General features: G+C 44.8%; 1 protein-coding gene across 1 annotated transcript in view; it reads right to left on the minus strand.

Annotated features, from left to right (window-relative positions):
* Positions 1-901: 901 nt before the first annotated feature.
* Positions 902-24,337, minus strand: part of LOC119442435 (uncharacterized) — a 49,121-nt gene continuing 25,685 nt past the window's right edge. Inside the window, exons 4-7 of the mRNA XM_049661667.1 lie at positions 21,703-21,844; positions 19,798-20,044; positions 12,749-12,897; positions 902-978 (exon numbers count right to left, since the gene is read on the minus strand). Coding sequence (XP_049517624.1) covers positions 902-978; positions 12,749-12,897; positions 19,798-20,044; positions 21,703-21,844 — 615 coding nt within the window. The remainder of the gene's footprint in view (positions 979-12,748; positions 12,898-19,797; positions 20,045-21,702; positions 21,845-24,337) is intronic.

A 24,337-nucleotide genomic window follows, 5' to 3' on the forward strand; every position in this document is an offset into this window, starting at 1 on the left:
AATCGAACCCGCAACATCGTACTCAGCAGCTGATCGCTATAGCCACTCAACAACCTTGACCACTGAATACCGCAGTGGGGTCAGCCAGCGTTGTAAGCTAACGAGCAAGTTGAATATACCCCACTTCGAAGTTATAAGTAAATAACGGCTTTATTCGCATCGGTATTTTAGATGTATCATTCATAAAATGTTGCGATTGGGTTTAATAGGTGCTCAAGCCGAACTTCACCTACTGTAGACGTTACATGGGCCTTTCCAATTTTTCATTATTGCCATATGTGTTATGAGTGAAGTTACCTGCTCACCCAATCATTCCAACTTTTTCATTTCATTAATTAGGCAGAAGCCGAAAATCAGGGACTACGTTCACTTTTTGTCCAGTTATTACGCACAACTGAACCAAATTTAATTCATATCAGTCCAGTATTCGACAACATTTCTGGGAATTACAAACACTGCAATGTAAGAGCTGAAGTCTTTCCTTGACCTTTCGTTTGTTTCTTAGGGTTTAGATGCTCTCCTAATAAAGGTGGAAACAGCCGCAGACTACTCACACATTGGGAATTATTTCGCGCTCGGGTGAAAGTGGGTGTTCGGGACTCTCACAGTCTTCCTTATGTCATGATAATAGTTTTTGCACCTGTCAAAAGCCCGTCGCGGAAAGCAAGGAAAGGGCACATGGGAGGAACGCCTTACGGTGTACGTAAGTCTACGGCATCTACGACAGGGTGCGCATAAAGGTTTCGGGCATTGTTGTGTATCTCGTTTCACTTTCTATAAAAGGGGCTGTCGCTCTATCGACCACGGCATAAATTCTCACTTGTTTCAGAACGAGAGAGAGAGAGAGATTAAACTTTTATTGTTGCCAGCAATCACGAGGGTGGACGCAATCTCCCTCCGCCTAGTAGACGGCCGAGATCTCCTGGGTCTCAGCAGCTGCCCCTGCTAGCTGGACGGCCCAGACCTGGTCTTGCTGTTCTGAGCAGAGCAGCAGGGTCTCTCACTGCTTCCGGTTTTGAATTTTGCGGCCCTCCAAATGAGCCGTCTTCGAGCATGCCCATAGAATATGTGGCAGATCCGCCCTACCTTAAGATAATTTGCGTTGATCACTGTACTGCCCTGGATAGAATCTGCAGCAGGCCACCGGGTTAGAATACATGTTTGGAAGAGGCACCAGGCCCCCGCCTGTTTCCTGGTTAGCGCGGGATGATCTGGTGGGTACCGGGCCCTTCTCAGCTGATAGTAATCGGTTATTTCTTTGTAGCTCACCATGCGGCCTCCTCTCGTTCGCGGCTTGGCCGGCTCACTTGCTCGTCGAGTAAGTCCTCGTGCTACGTTGTGAGCCGCCTCGTTGCTGGGGAGAGAGGAGTGCGCGGGCACCCAAATAATTTGGATAGTCCCGCGATGACGGTCGCTGTTATTGCTTAGAATTTTGAGGGCCTCTGGCAGATGCGTCCTTTTGCGAAATGATGATCTGTGATTTTTGAGTCGCTTTTGATAATTCTCGCTTTGGTGGAGGCCACCGCTAATGGTATGGCGACTCTGTATGGCGACTCTGTATTCCGCGGCGTCTACGTAGGCTACGCCCTCTACGTCATGGTATTTACGCCCAATGTGGCGCTCCCTTGCCTCTCGTCCCTCCTTGTGGCTCTCCGGGTGCATGTTCTTGGGCAGTGCAGAAATTTTAAATTCCTTCCTCGTCTCTAAGATCAAAGTAGATCAAAGTCCTAGGACTCCGGTTGCATGCGGAAGGCAGAAACCTCGGTACCATCAATGCGCTAGAGAACAGCGCACAGCAAACAATAAGGCTAATCAAACAGATTGCCAATAGGCACTACGGCATGATGGAGGTCAGCCTAATTCGTTTAGTGCAGGCCTTCGTCATCAGCCGCGTCGTCTATGTGGCACCATACCTAACATTTGGAGTGGCAGAAAAAACAAGATGGAATGCATCATCAGACGAGCTTTCAAACAGGAAATTGGTGTCCCAGTCACAACACCCAACGACAAACTGTTAGAGTTGGGGCTACACAACACGCTTGACGAACTAATCGAGGCGCACACTACCGCCCAATACGAAATACTCACACAGACCCCAACGGGGCGACATATTCTACGGAAACTCAAAATTTGATATGAAGCACCGCACGGCACAAAAATAAGCATTCCACTATACTTCCACGATACTAAGCGCATTGATGGTACCGAGGTTTCTGCCTTCCGCATGCAACCGGAGGCATAGGACTTTGATCTGGTCTACGATAGGTATCGAGCCCCCGTTCAGCTTGATGTGAATGTTCGGTGTTTCTCGGTATTGTTTCCTGGTCGTAGAGTACACTAGCAGGAGTTCGGACTTTTGCGAGGAGCAACTGAGCCCCTTCTCTGCCCCGTAGAGTTCGATGGCCTCCGTGGCCTGCTGGAGGGTTTCCTCGATTTGGCCTTTGCTGCCGCCTGTCACCCACAACGTTATGTCGTTAGCGTACAATTACTACAATGAAACAATTACAACAATTATTTACTACAATTACTACAATGAAACAATTACAACAATTATTTACTACAATTACTACTCATTACAACCACTATTACTACAGGCTATTGTAGTATTCCTCCACAGGTCATTGTTCACGGCGCTTATTTTATCATCAGTGTTCCTGAAGGCTGAAAACTTCACGGATATCGTGAGGTGCCTTACAATCCGCATTTTCAGAATATAAGCAGCTCAACGACTCATTAAAAAAAGGCGCGCCCACAATCTGGAGCCCTTCTCGGTCGCATCGCTGGCGTGCATCTGGCGCTAATCCCTCCTAATTAACAGGCTTGCGGGACATGCCACAGTGTACGCCGACACAGGACACGACGCATCTCGCTCTGCGCTGTGTTTACGTGCGCGACAACAAATACAAAGGGTGTGTCAGGCTTAGACGAGCGTCGCCGTTCTCAGCGGGGCTTTAAGGGCTGTAGCCTGTGCCAGCTGTTGCAATAGTTCCGAGGCCTACGGTCTCCTGCAAACGGGCACCATTTCACCCGCAGAGGGTTGGTCTCAGAGCTTAAGAGCGTGAAGGCCTCTGTATGTTCAGTCAAAATTACGTCAGTGCAAGGGATCATGACACCACTACAGAACTTCATGTGCAGTTCAGCGCTGAATATTTCTTTGCTTGGGAACTTTTGCTGCAGATATTACATTTAGAATTATGAGTAACGTGACAGGTGAAGATAAATAAAGAAGCGGGAGAGAGAGCGGAAAGGATAAATAAAAAGAAGAGAGGTTAGTGAGGACTAAGGCCTATTGGCTATGCCCTGCCTCGGAGTAAGGAAGAAAGTGAAGGAAAAGATTTAAAAGAAGATGAAAAAAAAAGCAAAAGAGGCAGATTTAACTCAAGTTGACCTCTACGCAAAGCGAAGCAGTCTTGGTGTGATTGGCTCATGAAACATGAATGTGTCTATATGAAGTGTGGTTTTCGAGGTATAAATATTAGAATTGAAAATCCGCATGTTATACGAAGAAATTACTTCGTTTGCAGTGAATTATAGACTGGCTGGATATTATATACAAATATTTACATTCAGTATATTATATACATATTATTTGTTATAAATTTTCACTCTTAATTGTAGTTTCTTGTTTCACTCGTGGTGTTTCTGATGCATCGGTTTCTTATAGTGCAAATGCTGATCGAAACGCGCCAAGCGTCTCGACACGCTGGCTCGCCCGCGATAAAGGGTGTTCTATGCAACTTGTCGACGCATGCATCCGTGGCATAATGGTTTCAACATCAGGCTTGTCGGCTAGAGATCCTGCGTTTGAACCCCTCCGTCTGACAATTTTAGTAATGTTTAATAATTGTTTATAACAGTGTACTTTGTTCACGAAGTCGTTTGAAGTCACGTAGTCGTTTGAAGCCAGAAGGACGAAGTTTAGCCAGATCCACATTTCTTCCGATAATTCCCATGCTGGCTGAACGACCCGTATTGCAGCTGCCGTCGACACTCGTGCCATATTTCTCTCTAGTACTTATCGTAAGAAACGCTATGCTTGAAATGGTAAACTACTTCGCTGCACTGTTCCTACATGGTGCCATCCCGTTAAACGCGTACGGTGTTAGAGGCCAGATACCTATGAAAACGTACCAAGAACTCGGCAAGAAGTCTTCGCTTTAAAAGTGAAGTGTCCAGTCCTGCTAGAATCGCCTACGTAAAGAACAGTCTCAGCGCTGTGCCATAAACGGCCGCACAGTCCGGTTGCCTTCATGAATCGCAGCAGCGCTTTTGTGGTCTTCTACAGCTGAGATATGCGAGACTGTGGCTCCATGAATCCTGCCCAGCGAGAAAGGCCGTGTGTCTAGCAAGTTTAGAGTGGTGCGGAGGGCAAGCCTTTCATTTTATAAGCGCGGCCAGTAGCCCCAAAGGTGTTCTGGAGTTTCTTTGTCAACAAAAGCCTTACGTTCGGCGCTATCAGTCATTCGAGGGAAGAATGTATATATATATATATATATATATATATTGGTTATTTCAATGACTTAGGCGTTGCATTCGTAAGCGCCTATGATGTCTTCCTGTTTTGTATTAGTCTGCTGAGCTTATTTCATAATGATTCTGAGCCACATCGGCGAAATGGTAACCCTGTTTCATATGTTACATGGCACCTACAAAGCATTAAGCTATGGACGCTTGTGTGTGTGTGCAGCTCTATGGAATGCATATTAGAAACTCAGCCCATCAAAACCACCATGAGGCACCTTGTCGGAAAAAGCCCGCTTGCGTAATTGTTTTTGTGTTTGAATGGCAGCCTCAAGAATATCGCAAGTACCGGAACACTCTCTTATTTAGCGGTGCAAATGTTTCGCTACTCCCAGACATTGCGCACATCATTTCGCGGCAAATAACTTTGTGGCTTTCCTGGCTTTGGCTGCTGTATTTTACGCTAAAATACTACCTGTATACCCTCAAGATTCATGAAGTGCATATCGTGAAACTTGAAAATTAGGGGATATCAACGCAAGAAGCTCATATTAGCAAGTGCAATTGAGGGCGTTGTAATGTCAATGAAATATGGGCCTTAAAATGCAATAAATATTATACATGGTAAACACATGCCTACCTGCTAGACATTGCGACAGCTATCAATTCGTTATCATGTACATCGACATCACGAGTAACAGGCGCCATAATACTGGCGAGTAAAAAAAAAAACGCTATGACGTAAGATGAGTTTTCTGTTTTTTAGTATCACGAACTCCGACTGGCTGCATTTTGTAAAGATTCCTTTTATTTTCAACTGTTTTCGTACTTCAGCATAAGTATGCATGATGTTACGCCTCTGTTATCTCCATGATAGGCCACCTGCCACAACGCATCATTAGAAACAATGAAATTCGAAGCGAAATAACCCCAAAATATAGGGCCTCAGTTCTTACTCAGGCAAGTATGCGTTAAAACATTATGTCAACTTCACGGGGGAAAAAGTCACTGATACGACGCCTAAGGTGGACATATCTTGTTCGCAAGTTATTCAGCAGAGTGTCGTGCAAACTAACCGTCGTTCTGATCTTTTGAATACTAATGAGATGCCATACACAAAGAACGGACGACCCTGCAGAGTCAGTTGTTTCAAAGTTCCTCCCTTGGAAGGGCTATGGCTATCCATTCTTTGACACAAAACTTTCGTCCATGTGCACATCCCGTGGTTCTTGAGAGAAATCACAGAGGCAGCATCCTTCCTGCTATCTTTTGTTGCTATTATCCGGTTACGGTGATCGATTGCTACAACAAATGCTTGCGTTTGACACGAGTTTTGAAATCTTCTGTATTACTTTACCTTTCTAGCAAAAGGACTAGCTATCGACACAGAATTATGGAAAAGTCAGTCAAATTCTTCTTCATATATTTTCGAGAGCCTGTTCAGATTTTTTTTTTCACATTTCAGTTTTGTTTATTCGGGTTTGAAGTTTTTGTGCAAAGCTTTCTCTTCTTAAAACTTACCGTGTGCGTCAGACAGAACTCGATATTCTTTAAAAATGACTGATGACGTAAAACGAGCTCTACGTAACGACAAAATGTAGCTGTGTGACTCCTTACAAAGATTGGTTTCGGCGCTTTCCAGAAGGCTGGAGCAGTGAGCTGCGATTGCGTGCAGAAAAAAAATAAGCATAGAAGTAGGAACGTTTTCCCGTTCAACTCAGGTATAAACTTTACCGGCATAGAGGATACTTTGCTGGAGTCGATCGAGTGTGAAACTGTGGCTCCTGCAAGGAAGATCGAATGATATCACGCTTGAGCGCCCGCACCACCGGAGCTCCCTGAGAACGCTTGGGAGCACCAACTCGCAATATGAACGAGGGTTCTATACGCGTTGAGAGGAATGAAGTAAGCATACACTGACACATCCCGCCGAGCAGAAGAGGGTGGTGCTACCGTGAGGCGGCCCAATCTTATTAGCAATCCGGAACGAACTGGCAACTCCAGTGCGCAAGCACTAGGGCGCGATAATGTTCGTGCGGAAGCCAGCCACGGAACCGAGTTGCTAGAACGAAACCGGGGTACGTCGCAGCGAAGTCTGTCGTGTATGTTGCGCAGTCAGAATGGCGACATACTTGTCGGGTGTGTTCTTCATGGCTTCTTCGTAAATCTCGCTATACAGCCAACTTATTCTGCTATTGGTAAGAAGGCTGCGCATATTGCGCACTTCGAAAAAAAAAAGTGGGTCCGAAGGCTGCACCGAATATACTTGCGTTACCACGTTGTTAAATAAGTTGCAAGCTTTGAGTAATGTACATCGCGCCTAAATTATCGAGAACCTCCCAGTGTCTACCACAGTCCAAGTGCTATTGAGGCTCGAAGCACATTTCAACTGCCTCATTTGTTCTGACGGGAGACGTCATTACAGCCCCATGTTCAGAGGTTAAGTCCGTGAATTCGCTAAAGAGCTTCCAATAAGTAATTCAATCAGTGCTCACATTTCAAGCTTTGAGCTATAAATGTATACGCACAGGCTCGATGTGTGGTGGCTGTAAACGTAGTATGAAAGCCACAGAAGGCAGAACTGTAACGGACGAATACAGTGTTTCGCGCATCGCGAAGAAGAAGCTGTTCTTGAGATGATGGCGTTGTCGCTGAGACAGCCTTCCGCACTAAAGCTCGGTGACGGCTCCGATGCGTCCGTGTTACACGCATTGTTCAGGTAGGGCAACTTCTGTGTGGGGTAGCACTCATTCGCGACATTCTTCTTGCATAATTGTCTCTTCGCTGTCTTGGCAGCCAGTGAACGAAGTGCTGTCGTCATTCCAGTGTCTTCATGACGACAGCACTTGGTGCTGTTGCATTGATGCTTGCGGTTGCATACCTTCGAGGAACTTTCCCTTACAAAAATTACTAATATCATTCTTCAGTATTTTTAGCAACTTCCTTGTGACTTTAGTGAGATTATATTTACCTGTACAATCTTGTAGTAACTTAGAAGAACTTCTTGCTGGGCGAGTTGGTGCATTGCTGTATCGGAAAGCGTTGCGCATACACTCGAACAAACGCAGGAAAAAAAGGGAGACGTAAACGGAAACAGCGCAATTCCGTTTACGTCTCCCTTTTTTTTTCCTGTGTTTGTTCGTGTGTATGCGCAACGCTTCCCGATACAGCGAATCTAGTAGTACTTGTTTATTCAGTATCAAAAGACAGCCTAGTTACGTTTCTTTAAAGAACGTTATCTAAATAATGTGTTTAAAAATTGAAGGTACTTTTTGAGAAACACAATTTTTAATAAAGCGTCTTTATAAATTGAAGTTACTTTTTATAAAGAAAAATTTTGACAGAGGGTCTTTAGAAATTGAAGTTACTTTCTTATAAAGACAGTTTTTATTAGCGCGCTTTAAAATTTAAAGTGACTTTTTTATAGGCAGTTTTCACTATAATTTCTATATAAATGTAAGTTACTTTCTTTAAACAGCAATTTTTAGCGGGAAGCAAATAATCACTTTTTATACTTTTTTATAAAGACACATTTCAATAAATTGTAGCTAGACACTAGTATTTTACCCCTAAAGCAGGTTTGCAATCGGAGCCAGTTCGACAGTAACCATTGTTTCTAAGGCCAATTAAAGGAAACACGGAGGTAATGCTGGTCTCGTCTTCGAGGATTGCACCTGAATGATTATCTGCTGCTGTGGAATACTAAAGAATTTCACGAGCACGCAGCTTCCTATACCTCTTAGAGTTGTTTCCAAACGCACTACACGGCAGTTCCACAATTATTTCCTTTGTATATATAAAGCTGTTTCAAATACAAGTCGGTAGCCAATTGTTGATGGAGTGTTGCAAAGAGAGAGAGAAAATAACTTTATTGATTTCCGGCAGATTGCTGGGCTGGGCTCCCACCTAGGAGCCAGCGGAGAGACCGTGTCTCCCGGCAGCTTCCTCGGCCTGCTGGATAGCCCACAGTTGCTGGTCCAGACCTGAACTGAGCAGCGCAGTCCGCCAACGCGCCCGAAGGCCCTCATTGGAGGCCGCAACCCCAGTAAGTATTGCTGATTAATACTGGACATGCCCATAGGATGTGATCTAGTGTGGCTCTGGTGTTACAATACTGGCATAAATTAGTTGTATATAATTAGGGGTATATATGGTTCATGATGACGGGGTTCGCGTATGTTCGTGTTTGTAGCTGCCGCCATTGAACGAACTGGGCCCGATTGAGATTGGGGGGAGGCAGTGGATACTCCCGCCTTTGCATTCGATAATGTTGAGTAATGTCACAGAATTTAGTGAGCCGTTGCAAAAATGTTTAAAGAAATATGTTAGTAAACTGTTAATAGCACTAATTTTTTTAGAGGTTTGACTGGAGTAAGTGTGCCTGCGGTGACGTCAGCATAGTTCAAGGAAAATTAGCGTGCGCTGTATGAAGGGAACGGTGTGATGACAACGGAGTACTCCACTGATCAGCTACACTGCTTTACTACGGCCGTAGCACGTACTTCTATTGCAATGCCGCTAACTAGCTGTGTAGCAAGGTAATAAGGTGCGTGCACTCCGCCATATAAATTGTACGCTAATAAGCTGGAACATGGCTGGACAGCAGCGTCACGGTCTCTCTTAAAAAAAAATAAAAAAATAGAAAGAGCCAAAACAAAATGTAACGTGGTGCTCGAACGTAGCCGCGCTAACATCGAAAGGCTGCCGAATACAGCTGCTGCGGAGTGAGAGCAAGTGATGACCATAAAAAGTGCACAGGTCGAACACCGAAAAAAGCTGAGCTGGTTTCAAGTGTCAACTTAGTTAAATTATTCTGTGAAAAAAAAGAAATTATTGTTGCAGTATATATAAAAAGCAGCTTTGTGCGCGTCCCCCTTTGCACACTTTGTTCCCTTCCCCCTGCCGCCGGCTCGTCCACATTAAAGGAAACTAATAGGACGTTGCCTGAAAGTGAAGACAAAGCACCTATAAATGTAAACTGGTCAGCTTTAAGAGATTGTCGATTTTTGTGAGAAAACACGTCGAAAAGTGATATGCACTCATAAGATCCACTGCTTTCGCTTCACAACAAGGCGACAAAGTTCGGGGTTCCGGTAACGTTTTGCGGTGGCCTCCACCATTGCGGCATTACGCAGTTGCAAGAGCCACAATATTGGAGGACATACCTTTGGCCTGCTTTGGGTGCCCATAGGCCGGTAACGTCATAGCCACCACGATTTGGACATTTACTTAACCATAGAAGTAATACTACTTGACCAGAATAGCTTTCAGGAGGGTCTTGCGCTGGCTGTTGCTGCTACTGCTGTGTTGTGGATCATACATCGATACAAGAAGAATTACCAGGCACACGTGGAAGCGTAATTTGTGAACGAAATAGCCAACAAGCACTGTGCTTGCGAATCTCACGGCGTTTTCTTCGTTTCGTGATAGGAACTGTTCTGAAACTTCTCTGCCAGCTGCGATGGAGTGCAGTGCCGTGTGAAGTGACACTGATTGTGATTTAATATTGGCACTGTCCGTCTTTTAAACCGCGTACTGCACCAGTAGCGAAAAGTTGCTCCTCAAAACAGCACTGCGCCGCAGTTATGTCTCTAAACTATATTAAAAGATATGTACCTTTCTATCGTTTTTCTGAAATATGTTATGTTTGATTTCAGTTTCCTCTGGCGCATTTTGGCAGGTTGTTTCAAGCGAGAACTTTAATGTCATGAAATGTCTTAAAAGCGACATTCTTATATACTTGAACTACGTTGTGTCATGCTGTTCGCTGGAAGTGGCTATAAGCAAGAAGCTTACGAACACACAGCTTTTGACAGTGGTCGAGATGAATAATGTATGATCATGAACTCATTTTTTGCTCTTTCTTGTTCATGCCGTACAGGATATGAGGTTGTGGAATCTTTAGCTTTTGGTTTAGTTGTTGCGAGCTTTAATTCTTATATGTTTTTGCTTTACTTGTTTAAAGCCCAGATCTGAGTATCGAATGGTAATGCAAATCTAACTTCTGCTTCAGTGAGCACATTAGTGAGCACTGAAATGGCTAGCGTTGATTGACCGTCGCACTTCATGTAATGTAACTGCTGAGGCTTCCTCAGGCAAAACAAGAAGAAAAGAAAGAAAGAAAAAACGGCTCGTTTGGAGAGCTGTAAGGGAGATTCTATAATGCCAGATTTTGAGTCCCTTCTGCGTGACTAGAATAATACTTTGCTTCATAGCGGCACTGTGTACAGAATGGCAGCTTTTCCTTTCCATTTTCAAATTGTTTAGGTACCCCTTTACGGAACACCAAAGGAACAAATTTTATTTTGTTGTAGCCGTTGCATGCGATCTATGAAAATTTAATTTCTTTGAATTATTGGAATTTCTGAGCAACAATTGTGTTCTTGTCAGTAGGCGTCATGAAGAAAGTCAAATTAATTGCGACGATTAAGCATGTGAAAACTACACAATAGATAGGAGAAACCGGAGGGATTGTGCGAAATGAAATGCTTCATTATCTGGGATAGGCGAAGCATATGAAGCTCTTTTATGAAAATGACTTCAATGCCACAGAGTGCACACGATAATGAATTTGAAAATTCACTGCGTCCTGCTTAAATGACCCCGTATTCAATCTAATAGCTTCATATATTTTGAGTACCATTCTTATGTAGCAGATACGAATTCTGTATCAGTCTTGCATCATTTCTTCTATAATTGTTCGGAAAGCGTGTTGATTTGCTGGACAGCATAGCGATCATTTAAATGTGCATAAAGGTCTCTAGTCCCTTCAGTCCTATGATTTGGCAAGGCTCAGGGGCGTGGCTTCGTATAAAACCGCCCCAAGCAGGCGCTAAATTCCGACACCTCATTACGCAGGCCCACGTCTTGAGTACAGACTTCTCACTAGTCTTTGACCCCCCCCCCCCTTCTCTCTCTTTTCAGTTCATTTCAGTTCTCTCTCTCTTTGAGATCATTTAAATGTGCATAAAGGTCGCTAGTCCATTCAGTCCTATGATTTGGCAAGGCTCAGGGGCGTGGCTTCGTATAAAACTGCCACAAGCAGGCGCTAAATTCCGACACCTCATTCCGCAGGCCCACGTCTTGAGTACAGACTTCTCAATACTCTGTGAACCCCCCCCCCCCCCTCTTCTCTCTCTCTCTTTTCAGTTCATTTTAGTTCTCTCTCTCTTTCAGATCATTTAAATGTGCATAAAGGTCTCTAGTCCATTCAGTCCTATTATTTGGCAAGGCTCAGGGGCGTGGCTTCGTATAAAACCGCCACAAGCAGGCGCTAAATTCCGACACCTCATTACGCAGGCCCACGTCTTGAGTACAGACTTCTCAATAGTCTGTGAACCCCCCCTCTTCTCTCTCTCTCTTTTCAGTTCATTTTAGTTCTCTCTCTCTCTTTCAGATCATTTAAATGTGCATAAAGGTCTCTAGTCCATTCAGTCCTATGATTTGGCAAGGCTCAGGGGCGTGGCTTCGTATAAAACCGCCACAAGCAGGCGCTAAATTCCAACACCTCATTCCGCAGGCCCACGTCTTGAGTACAGACTTCTCAATACTCTGTGACCCCCCCCCCCCTCTTCTCTCTCTCTCTTTTCAGTTCATTTTAGTTCTCTCTCTCTTTCAGATCATTTAAATGTGCATAAAGGTCTCTAGTCCATTCAGTCCTATGATTTGGCAAGGCTCAGGGGCGTGGCTTCGTATAAAACCACCACAAGCAGGCGCTAAATTCCAACACCTTATTCCGCAGGCCCACGTCTTGAGTACAGACTTCTCAATAGTCTTTGAAGCCCCCCCCCTCCTCTTCTCTCTCTCTCCCGCCGGTAATCTCAATATTTCTATTATTTTTACCCAAGAACGGACCACCCGCCGTGTTTGCTCAGTGGCTATGGTGTTGGGCTGCTGAGCACGAGGTCGGGGGATTGAATCCCGGCCACGGCGGCCGCATTTAAAGGGGGTGAATTGCGAAAACACCTGTGTACTTAGATTTAGGTGCACGTTAAAGAACCCTAGGTGGTCCACTTTTCCGGAGTCCCCCACTATGGCGTGCCTCATAATAAGATCGTGGTTTGGGCACGTAAAACCCTATTATTTATTTTTTAAGAACAGACCCTACTTGCTTATCTGCAACACAGTGGCACAAAAGATGGCAGGTTATTGCCCACATTATTATTCGCTGTCAAGACAGTGTGAATGAAACCGCGATTGCCAGCTGACAGACGTACATGTGCTCTGTATTTAATGGATATGTGAAATCAATCTTTAACGTTTGTCCGTCGAATTCCACTATTTTTACCGCTTTGGCAACGCTCAATGTAGGCCATCTTAACAGAGTTCCGTAAATCTTTTCCGATATCAGTCTGTGGGATGCTGTCCAGGAACTCAAGGCCACCGTGCAAATGCTTGTGATAGGCCAGTCGATCTGAAATAGTGCAAGCAAAACTTCTGTAAATTTAGGCTTTTGGTCGCATAAAGCTCATTATTACGAGACAGACACTTGCGTGTTAAAAAAGCAAACACGTAGCCGTGAAATCGCAGTGAGAAATGTCTCTGAAGACGTGCCCTGCTACCAACTACACGTACGTACATAAATGCCAGATACACAAGCAAGCTTTTTGTACCGGATAAGCTGCGCAACAACGAAACAAATATAAAATACTCCGTCTGTAGTACAGGTACAATTAAATTGCGTTTTTATGTTTTAATAGCTTAATTAAGTGAGTTAAAGTGGTAAATCCCACTGTACAGGTTACGCATGGAAATGTTACCACGCAAATTTTGAAAACTGGAGAAAATAATATGGTGAAGAAATTTTTGAAGTTAAGCCTTTTATTTGAGAGGTGGGAAGGAAAATAGAAACAGCAAACCTTTGGCTGAAAATACGCAAAAACAGCTTGATATGTACTTGCGTGCGTTGTCTGGCGTAAATTTGCCGTATATGCTGATGCGTAATAAAGCTATTGGTTTTATTTGGTTCTTTAGATGAGATTTTAGTGAAAGGAAAAGAGGAGAGGTCGGCAGGTAGGGCGTGTCCCTAGCCTGTAACTCCTGACCAGGGTAAGAGGAGAGATAGGGAGAGGTAGATGTAACGTACCCAGGGAGACGACGCTTACAGCAACATAGCCAGTGCAGGAAATGAACACAGGTTTATTGAAAGCGTGGCTTATAAGGACATGATCCAGGGCATTGTACATACTGCGCATCACCGATGCGCATCCGCGCTGATGAGATCACTACACGTGTCCGATTCAGATGTCAAGGGACTGTGCTATAGTACAGCGAGGTACATACACGTTTTCCAATACGCGCAGGGCTAATGCATCCACACAAAACGTTCTCGCGCGAACACATTTTACACTGTCTTCAGAACACAAATGTTCTAAAGATGAGCGTCTAGTAAGCCTGTCTCACATAGGAAGTTCTGCAATAGATGTTTGACAAGCTGGGCATGGCCAACTCGTCTAGATTCGGACTTTCTCCATCCATGGCAAGGCGCCCATCTAAAGGACACGTGCTATCAGGCAACCAAGTTGCGAGGCGCATTCCCCGCCGAACTCCAACTTCTTTGCTCTTGAGACGTGAGTGCTTTCGCGCGAGAGCTTTGAGGCATCTGAAGGGTTAGATGCTGTGGTCGGTGACGGCAATGTGTCGGGTTTCTCTAGTTCCTGGGCTGATGGTTACCGGGCGCACTTGAGCGCTTCGTGTCATGGCTGCGGTCACATCTTATATGTTTTACTTTAGGTGCTTATCTATAGATGTGTGAACTGTTACAACTGCATCAAAATATTTGACTATTTCGTACTACATGAAATTTGCAGTGATCAGGCGTCATTGATAAAGAGAGAGCGTCATTGTTTCAACCAGCGGCTCAGTAAGCATTCCAAAAGCTGTCGCAAAAAAACAAGGCAGCAACATGGCCCTTTACTGCAGCGTGTGGTTGCTCTCCGGACCTTGAAACATTCAAAGCTATAGGAAGTAATCGCAGCACTTATGTTCACCTCATCGCCGAGGCGTACCTGAATAACAAAGCAGGTGATACTTGTGTCAACACCCCATCCTTAGCTCTAAGTAAAAAAAAAAGATCAGTTACCTTGACAATCTATAAGTAATCAGCGCGCATGATTCTGCACATGATTGATCATTTGATATCTGTCTTTTTCTTGAATATTTCCCCCCGCCAGTTTTATCATGCGGCAATGCTTCTTGCTGACACGTGTCGGCTATTTTCCCAGTTTCCCTTATTTATTATAGTTTCATCGCAATAAACCTCCCAGTTGTTAACCAGCGCTTGCGGTCTGTAGAGAGAACTGCCGTCGTTCTTTGACGCTCTTTTCACCTTTTAAAAAACAAGTAGAACTACCAGCCCCTATATAGGCATTTCATAGTGTTGTATCCCGAGAGGGAGGCGCAGGCTTCAAGAAACGGCTTTATTTTCCGTCCTGCATACTGGCAGCATGAAAGCAACCATTGACAATAGTACCGTACATGAACAAGAATATATACACCCCAACATACACTCGCGCATGCGCAACAACATCGTGACATCACTATCTCTTCATCATTTACGAGCCGTAAACAAACGTGCCGTATTCCACATACCGATACAGCATGCAGTCAAAAAGTACAGAAAGCATACGGGAATATTTTATTTTTATAAATATTCCAGCGCTAGCCAAATTTTTCACAAAGAAATCGAAAAAACACCAATCATGAACGATGTCAGGCGAGGAGTCATAATCACTCCAATGCTATTCACTACATGCTTAGGAGAAGTATTAAAGCTATTAGACTGGGAAGTATTAGGAGTGAGAAGCAATGGCGAAGATCTCAGCAACCTCCAGTTTGCAGATTCCAGTAGGTTGCACAATTCGCAATTTCTTAAAAATCGCAGGAGCGCACTTAGATATTAAGTAATGATACCCGTCCCCACGAGTGTCCTACGACTTTTTCCTCCGTCAAAGGGTAATCGTGCAGTTTTTCGAACGTGGTCGCGAGCACTTTCTTGCCACACTTTGACGAAGACAGTTATAGAGGAGGGGCTTAATCATGTCCTCGCAGCCGCAGTTAAACGGTGGAAGAGTTTACTCAACTACGTTTTAGGGAAGTCAGAAGGTCATGAATATCAAAGAGTTCGTAGACAGGCGTTTCTATAAACGTGCTTCCTCTTAGTTTTCTTGAAATATGAGGAGTTTTCTTTCGAATGAGTCAAATCCACCTAAACAGAATTTGAGAAAAACGACAAAATTTGTTATCGGACTGATGTGCAACGCTATCCAAGCGATTATGTGATTGTTTTACAGGTCAGCTAGAGCAGCTTTACGACAACAAGGAATGAAAAAGTTGTCGCAGTTTCACCTGAAAGGTGAAGCATCAATTGCGATAGCAAATTTGTAGAGAGCTATACGGAGTAGTGATATTAGCTTTATCAGCTGTATAAACTTGGACATGCAGCAGCACCGGCAACGCGCAGAACTGTTGTCGACGCCATCGGCGTTTTGCCCGCGTTCGCTCAAAATGCGTGCGGCGTTGGTGACTGTTGCCGGAGCCTCTGATATAAATAGGCACTTGGTGCCGCAGCTAAACGTCGCCTCCCTTCCCTCCCCCTTCCCCCCTCCCCCACGGCCTCTCGCGCATTTGCAAGAAGGCGCGTTTGCTCTACATATATGGTGATTGTAAAGGAGGAAAGAGACGCCTACTTCTGCAGCCCTTAAGGAAGCACGGCGCAGAACGCGCGTTTGTTCTCCGCCGTGCGTTCACTCCCCGAGAAAGAGCGCGTCCCTCGCGCCCTTTCACTCGCACATACAGCGTTCGGCGGCGCGCGGCCACGATTTCATCTCCATTGACGTCATACGGAACCTCACGGCGACGGCGACGGCGACGGCGACGGCGACGCCGATGGCGACGGCGACGCCGACGGCAGAAATCTGCTTTTGAGTGTCCATATAATTGCTATCGCAATAAAAGTATGCAGCTCATTTAACCAATGTTAGGATTTAATATTGGGATTGGACTCTTTTCGCATTGAAGTACTTGATGCGGTTTTGGCATGAAAACCTCGTTGAAAACGACTTTCAAGAATACTCCGATGTCATTTCAGTAGAAAAGTCATTCGAACATTGGAAATGTTTGGCACTGCTATGATTCGTGAACACTGCAAATAATGTTTGGAGAGAACAAATTCATCTGCTTGAAAGCACATGAAGTCTGCTTTGTAGTGTCTCACAGGATCTTTTTCTTCAGTAGCATTGAAGGCTGTAACCAAATAAACAACACAACTGTAATTATACTGTCATGTTGACTCGATCACATTATCGGGAAAGCGCTCTTCTATTGGACGAGTCGTTTGGCTCTTTTTGGTCCGTGCATCTGCAAGATCTGACTAATTTTTGATACAAATACGATCCTCGCACATGGTTCTCTAGCCTAAACTGACCCATTTCGTTGTGATACTTTTTATTAAGGAAAGTTGCTTGTTTTTGTTGTCTTTACAGCTCTACCTCACATACTTCGGTGCATCCGGATGATTTAGAAAAAAAAACTGTCAGCCTTTCCAATGGGGTGGAGATGAAGACCAGCGAAGCTGTACTATGGTGGGAATTATGTATTTCCAATTATGAGTATTATTAACATGTGATGGTGTATTTGGTTATTTGAACTATTAAAGAATGAGAAATATATATGATCTGGTGGTTTTCATTTATTTAGTGACCACGGGGACCATGGCCTTATGGTCGCTACGGTACACCGCCATAGAGTGTACGGCAAAGGTTGGCACGTTCTTCATTAATACGTCACCAACTCCGCACGAGTTGGGCTCGAACGCGGGCAAAACGCCGCCGCCGTCGACAACAGTTCTGTGCGTTGCTGGTGCTGCTACATGTCAAAGTTTATACAGCTCCTCAGAATTTTGAGAATGACACCCCATAAACAAATGTCATGAAACAAAACAACGGCAGTGCATGTCTTTTATGTTAAATCTCCTGAGACTGAAATATTAAAAGTACGAAACAAAAAAAGACGCAGTTTCGCCCGAAAGGCGAAGCATCAGTTGCGATAACAAATTAGTAGCGAGATGTACGGAGTAAGGATAGTAGTTTTATCGGCTGTATAAACTTGGATACATTCGCTTACTAACTGCATTAACAAGGGTGGTGTCAGCGTGCACACGCAAACATGAATAGATCACACTCGATGACCGCACACAACCACTGGAAAAACGCTGGCGTGAGCAAGCGCGCCAGCAGCAGCGAGCGAAGGTTCATGCGGTCTATCGCTTCAACGGAAACTGAGCGGCGAAAGCACAGCACATACAAAGGTAGGAGCCGTGTTGCAAACCGCTTTCAAGATACGGTGCGTGCGACCGCCCATCGCCGCGCAAAGTACAAGTACGCAGTTAATAGCTCGCAGATCAAAAGCCGCACTCCCTCCCTCCCGCGCTGCCTCCCCGCTTTCCTTCTTTCGCCTGGGTGACTAATACCCCAGTCACACGGGCATACCGAAGGTCCTTTGAAGTTAAGGAGCATAGAGCTTTCAAAGGAACATTAGTTCAAGGGATATGTATCAGTGCTACACGGTCGCCAGGTGGTCTCCACTGAAGCTTTTGACAGAAACCGCAATGTATTCTAAAACGCAAAAGTGACGAAAAAAAACACGAGGACATTCGATGCGTAGCAGCCGATAACCAAATCGCGCATGGCACCCATTTTGCTCACGAGGTTTGCAATGTGCGCTTGTTGGTAACGCATCTTGGAGGGTTAACGGCGGCGCCATTAAATATACGAACTGGACTTCGATAACAAACACTGATGGAAGTTAGTGCCGTGTGTGTCCCTGTGTGTCTTCTTTTGTTCTGTCTTTTAATCGCGCTACCGTAAACCCTCCAAGACCCATTTTGCTCGGTGTTGCCGATTGTGACAGGCCGTGCCGGCGCTGTTGTACCGGCGCATTCATCATTGAGACAGCGGGTGTCACGAAAGTCTTTAGTGCTTATAAACTTCTGTAATATAGTTAAACTTGTTTTTAACAAGTAAAAATATAACTTTTCACATTTATACAGAATTTTGTTTTCTTCTGTCAGACGCCCTCTAGGCTCAAAAGTATTCCTTTGAGATTTCAGGACAAACGCGGATTCCCTTGACTCAAAGCTCCCTTCAACTAGGCCTCCTTTGATGCGCCCATGTGACAGCGCGCGTCTTCCCTTGAAGTAAAGGGCCTTTGATTCAAAGGACTTTGAAAGTGCCCGTGTGACTGGGGTATGAGTCGCCAGTTCCCCTTGCGCCCGGTCGCAAGATACGCATTTGGTGCCGCAGCAAATCGTCGCCTCCCCTCCCTCCCTCCCGTCCCCCCACGGACATTCGCGCGACGGAAGAAGTGGCGTTTACTCTCCACCGTGCGTTCGCTTCCCGTGAAAGCGCGCGTCCCTCGCGCGCTTTCACTCGCACATACAGCATACGGCGAATGAGAGTTTTTTCCTACACGCGGACACGACCATCCGAGACTGAGATCTTAACAGCTTCGCTGTAAAAAACAAAACTTGTAGGTTCAGTGGATCATCTCTAACTTTGAGTATAGGGCACGCAGTCTGCTAAACTAAATAGAACAGATGAATGTGAGTATGAGACAAACCATAATTGTTAATAGTACTTTTAGACAAACTGCATGAAAGTAGACGGTCCTTAGCTACGACGCGAGCGGCGATATGTGTTTGCTTTTGTTGTTGGCTCTTTCCCTCTCAATTTTTATTGGAGAGCTTTTCCGCGTGGACTCCATTAAATGCCGGCTCCTAGCCATAGACAGCTTCACTGTAATAAAAGCAGTTTGGTGCACAATGCTTCTAACCTTCTAATTACTGCCTATACTTCTGCGTAACATCTCACAGCATGTGTGCATTGATTCGTTTTGTTTGATACGTTCTCGTAACTCGAGTTATATTTGTCTTCTATGTAAAACATGTGCTTGCCTGTAGTTTTCTACCTAATACTTTGTATTCTTAAGGTGGTCTTTACGGATTTGCTTCCGATACTCAACTTTTTCTGTCAGTAGTCATACATTTTCCTGAATTAGTGTTATCTTCATTGATTCGCAATTATTTGTAATATTTTTATCTGAATAATTTATATTTCGGCCATGATATTGACGGTACGTTTATATATTTTTATTAGGAGGCCCCAATACAATCAAATACTGCGGGACTTAGTTCTGCATATCGCATATTGAAATTCATTATTATTTATCTAATAAAATTTTGATTCTGATTCGCATGGGTAGCATTACAGCGATGCGTCGCAGTAAGCGTTGTTTGGCAAAAAAGGCGCTGCACGCTTACCGACGATCAGTTCCTTCAACCTTTCTGCTTCCCGCTGTTCTTCGAGCGGATCCGTAGGGCGGAGCCGGTGCACAACGAATGCGCGGGCCGCCTCTCCATACTGTGGGTGCGGAATCCCGGCCACAACCACATGCTTCACCGCGGGGTCGGCAGCCAGTAGCTCTTCCAACTCGGCTGGAGGCACCTGCTGGTCCATGCACTTTATCAGTTCCTTGAACCGTCCGCACAAGAAGAAGCAGCCGTCAGCCGTGTAGTAGCCCCTGTCTCCTGCGGTAAATGTTCAGCAATGCGAACATTCCGGATTCGCTTCAGTGGACAGCCGACACGCGTAGCAATTGCCTACTTTAGCGTAGGCTGATTTAAACCTTCTCTGGGCAGATTCATTCGTTCATTTGCAATACTCCCAGCCTCAACGGGACGAAAGCAGGCTGATGTCGTAGACACAGTTTTACACAAAGAAAATACAGCTCATACCGCACAGTACCGAAGAAAAATAGCCACATACGGTATTGCAATAAATTGTATGCTGATAAAACTTCCATACTTTGCTTCATTTTACAAATATTTTTGCAGTGCGGACAATAGCATATAAGTGAGTATAGTTGCGACTGGAAATGAATTTTTAGTAGGCGCCAGAGGAAATACACGTATTAACGGCGCCCACAAATACTTGTCGAACTAATCATAGAATGGGCTTACTATAAAAGGACGTCATCTTAGGAATCTCATGCCGAAACAATTTTCGAATCCTTCAACTACAAGTGCAGTTATCGCACTGACACGTCGCTTTCTCTCTTCGCTAGTGCGCTGGAAGCTACACGGCGGAATAGAGAGCAAAGCCCCGGCCAAAAGTTGTCTCGCGGCGGCGAAAGGGCTCGTCGTAGCAACCCGTGGCGGCCGCGGTAGACGAAGCTACGCAGCACGCCGCTGCAATCTCGAAGGCCACGCGCAGCTGACGCAGCTACGCGCATGCAAAAATGAAATTATGTTCCTGTCTTTTTGAGTTTGCAGATTTATACATTCTTGATTTTTTTTTCTATCAAAATTAGCAATTATCTATTACTGAGAATGCTCTCGCTATCACGAAATCAGACTTTTGTTTGATGTTTCTAGAACGTTAAGGAGGGATCAAGTGTTGTAGACGAAACTGTTGCTGGATTTTGAATATAGCATTCGCCGATTTCATGGCGAAAGAACAAGAATTCAATGTCCGATTGTGAACGCCGTATACTCGTTTAGTGTGAATTGGTGTTTATTTCGCGATACTCGTGATGCCGCCAAAAATGTACCTAGCTCTGTATATCCTAAATGGGTAAATGAATGGTTGGTAGCTGAATTTTAGGCGTGCTTGTGTCGCCTTTACGGTTCCCCCTAACGGATTGCGTTTCTAGGCCTGCATCAGCCAAGGGCTTTGTGGCGGAGTCAAAGAGCCTGTGATCACTCAAGAATCGTTCCTATGCACCTTTTATGGTTTTGATATATTTTGTCTATGTGCGTGGAAACCAGATGAAGTTGGTGTAGTCTAAGACAGAGTGAACAAAATTTGTATAACCTATTGGTTATAAAGCAAGGCGTGAGCATTGCCTTAGAAAAATGTTTGCGTAATACGACTGAGGTATTGTTGTCAATGTGTAAGGTCCTTGAGGGTTACAGGACTGAGTTACCATCTATTATATGGAGCCGAAAACTGTCACTACGTTGGTGATAAGAACAGTGACTTTCTCTTCTTGTCCTAACATTTATCTCCCCTTTTCCCCTTTCCACGGTACAAGGTAGCTAACCGGGCTCAGTGCTGGTTTCCACTTTCTTTTTTACTACTTCAAGGTAACGTCATATGATGTCAATTGCAAGTAAAAGACGTCCAGTGAATTCATTTTGTACGAAGCATCAAACACACAAATAGAATAGGGCAATGCGACTCGCACCTGTGCGGACGAAGCCGTCTTCGTAAGCATCAGCTGTCGCTTTCGGTTGATTCAAGTAGGCCTTAAAGGCAGCGGGACTTTTCACACATATTTCCCCTTGCTGGTTCGGTCCTAGGGTTTTCCGTGTGTCAAAGTCCACCACCTGTCAGTGAGTAGAGAGTGCTTGTTAGTAATTCAGCGGAATATATATCCGAAAACATTTTTATTCCGATGGGTGTATAAGCAGCCGACTGTGCTCTCGTCTCGCTAACCTTGCGACGACGCCTGCAGCCATGTAAATTCATTGAAGGGCGGTCTCCGTCGCACTATACCAGCCGCAGTTGCAGTACAGGGTTTTTTGGCACATAATTCCGCATATTCTTTATTGCATAAACAATTTTGCGTTCTTGTACCGTGCCAATCAGCATACGCGCAGTGTAGTTGTCATCTGGGCTCGGCATACGTGCCCATATACTGAACCAAGGGCACTATAAAGTAAGATTATTTCATTCCGGCTTAATTCCCTGCTGACGTCAAATTTACATAACCAGTGACGCAAGCACATGCAGTAACCTGCAAGGTTTTTTAAACAGCTCAATCAAAGGCTCTCCTAGTTTATAGGAGGTGACTTTTGTTTGGTTTCAAAGCGAATAGCATTGCCTATTGCGGCAGGTTTTCCTCATATAATAGGATGAGGAGAGTCGAGGAGCATGCAAAAGATTGGAGGGCTTCGGTGGAGCTAAACTAGTGCAGATAAAGTTGATAACCGGGTGAGGAAAGTAGTGCTGTCTTCTCCCTGTTTAACCTTAAGTGGTTCGTTGGTGATTGCGACGGCGTGCCATGTGGTGTTAAAAATGCCCGTAAAGTGGGTGCTTAAAATATTGGGCATAACGATGTCGAATATGTGCCGAAAGGTGTTGGCAACGTCATACTTCACATGACATTTTATTATGGGCAAAGAAATCAATTCTCACCAGCAGCTCCGACTATACACAGTGCCGGAGTGATCAGTGGACACCCATCTTCTATTACTTTTGTAACGGGGCAGTCTCCGGCCATTGCGAAAGAAGTTGAGTTTTGTTCGGCATAGTAATGCGCCTTTAGTGCGTACAAGAAACTTTGAGCCACGAGTACGTAGTGCGTATCGTGATTTTGTGCCTTCACGTTGCAGACAGGCGAGCTATGGTGGCCCGAAAGCATTTTCACTAATCGCGGAGCGCTAACGGTGTCAAAGGTGAGTTGTTTGACTTAACTATGCATATTCCCAGCGTGCACGTCATTTTTGATGGAGAGTTTTCGCGGTATTCATGACGTCTCGTGAGAGACAGGCGAAGTGGACATGGCCCCAATAATGTTTCGCCAATCGCAGACGTCTAACTCAGAAACTAGAAGAGAAACGCATTGGAATAACGTTGCGTTATAGCGCCATAGGAAGTGTCACATAGTACTTACACGAACTTCACCATATTCTGATAAGACTGGCTGCCTGCAGGTAACAGCTCATGAGGCGTTTGGAGACTACAACAAAAATCACACATTATATGCCCGCTCACGAATGCAGCTTGTATGGTCGACTAGATTTGGTTTATTATAAGGCAAGTAGCGCGCGGTACAACTCATGCGCGAACCGCAACTGCAAGAAAAGTAAAATTAAATTATGGAGTCAACAATCCCAAAACATTACAGTGGGTTAACAAAGACGCCATACAGTGGGGGACTCCTTAATAACTTTAACCACCAAAAGTTTGTTAACTTGCACCTAAAGCATGGTACACGAGGATTTTTGCATTCCACCATCAAGGAAATACTGTCGCCGAGGCCGGGAATCAAACTCACGGCTTTGTGCTCAGCAGCGGAACGTCACAGCCACGGGTCCACCGCGGCAGTTCTGTAGGATATACGCGGTGACTTAATGTTTCCTGTGTCTCGTGCCCGTAATTGGATTGGTGCATTCGCAATTAGTGCAAGTGGCAGAACATGTTTCACCGATTAGAAACTCGGATTATGCAAAATCAGATCTTTACAACATTTTCAGCATGTTTTCAACGTTCTTGGTCACAAATTATGGCAATGCTCGCTAACTGCATTCATCATTCAGACGACTGTATAAAAGAGTCAGAAATTACGGGCGGCTAGGATAAAGTCCGCTGTACGCAGGTGAGTTATTTGGCCACTTCTAACGATTGCACTGTTGATTCGAGCAAAGAAAAGGAAATCGCTAACGAACCACTTTGGTTCAAAATCATTGCGTCACTTCTGCCTCTTAGGTAGAACGAAATGTGTTCATTTGCGGGTAGATTGTACACAAAGCATGGCACTTGGACAGCGGCTATGCACTTTTACCCAGCAACTTTCTTATGATGCACCGATCAGCGTACGACATATGGAGAATACCGCGGTAACATAGCACAGTTCTGCCAGTTCCACCGCCGAGAACGTCTATTGCACCGATCTTTCTTTGTCGACTCCTAGGAGAATTCCGTGTCGGTGTAGCTCCAGTCAGGTATTTCAGCAAGCCCGTTCCTAAGAAAGCACACTCTATGTTTAAGTGATGCAAAGCTTAAGTAAATTGCCATTTGAACTCACACTGAACACCAATACCGAGCTATCAACCCTAGATCTTAACCAGTACTACGAATGAAATAAGCTCACATTC

The sequence above is a fragment of the Dermacentor silvarum genome, chromosome 1 (assembly GCF_013339745.2).
Source record: "Dermacentor silvarum isolate Dsil-2018 chromosome 1, BIME_Dsil_1.4, whole genome shotgun sequence".
NCBI classification, from domain to species: Eukaryota; Metazoa; Arthropoda; class Arachnida; order Ixodida; family Ixodidae; genus Dermacentor; species Dermacentor silvarum.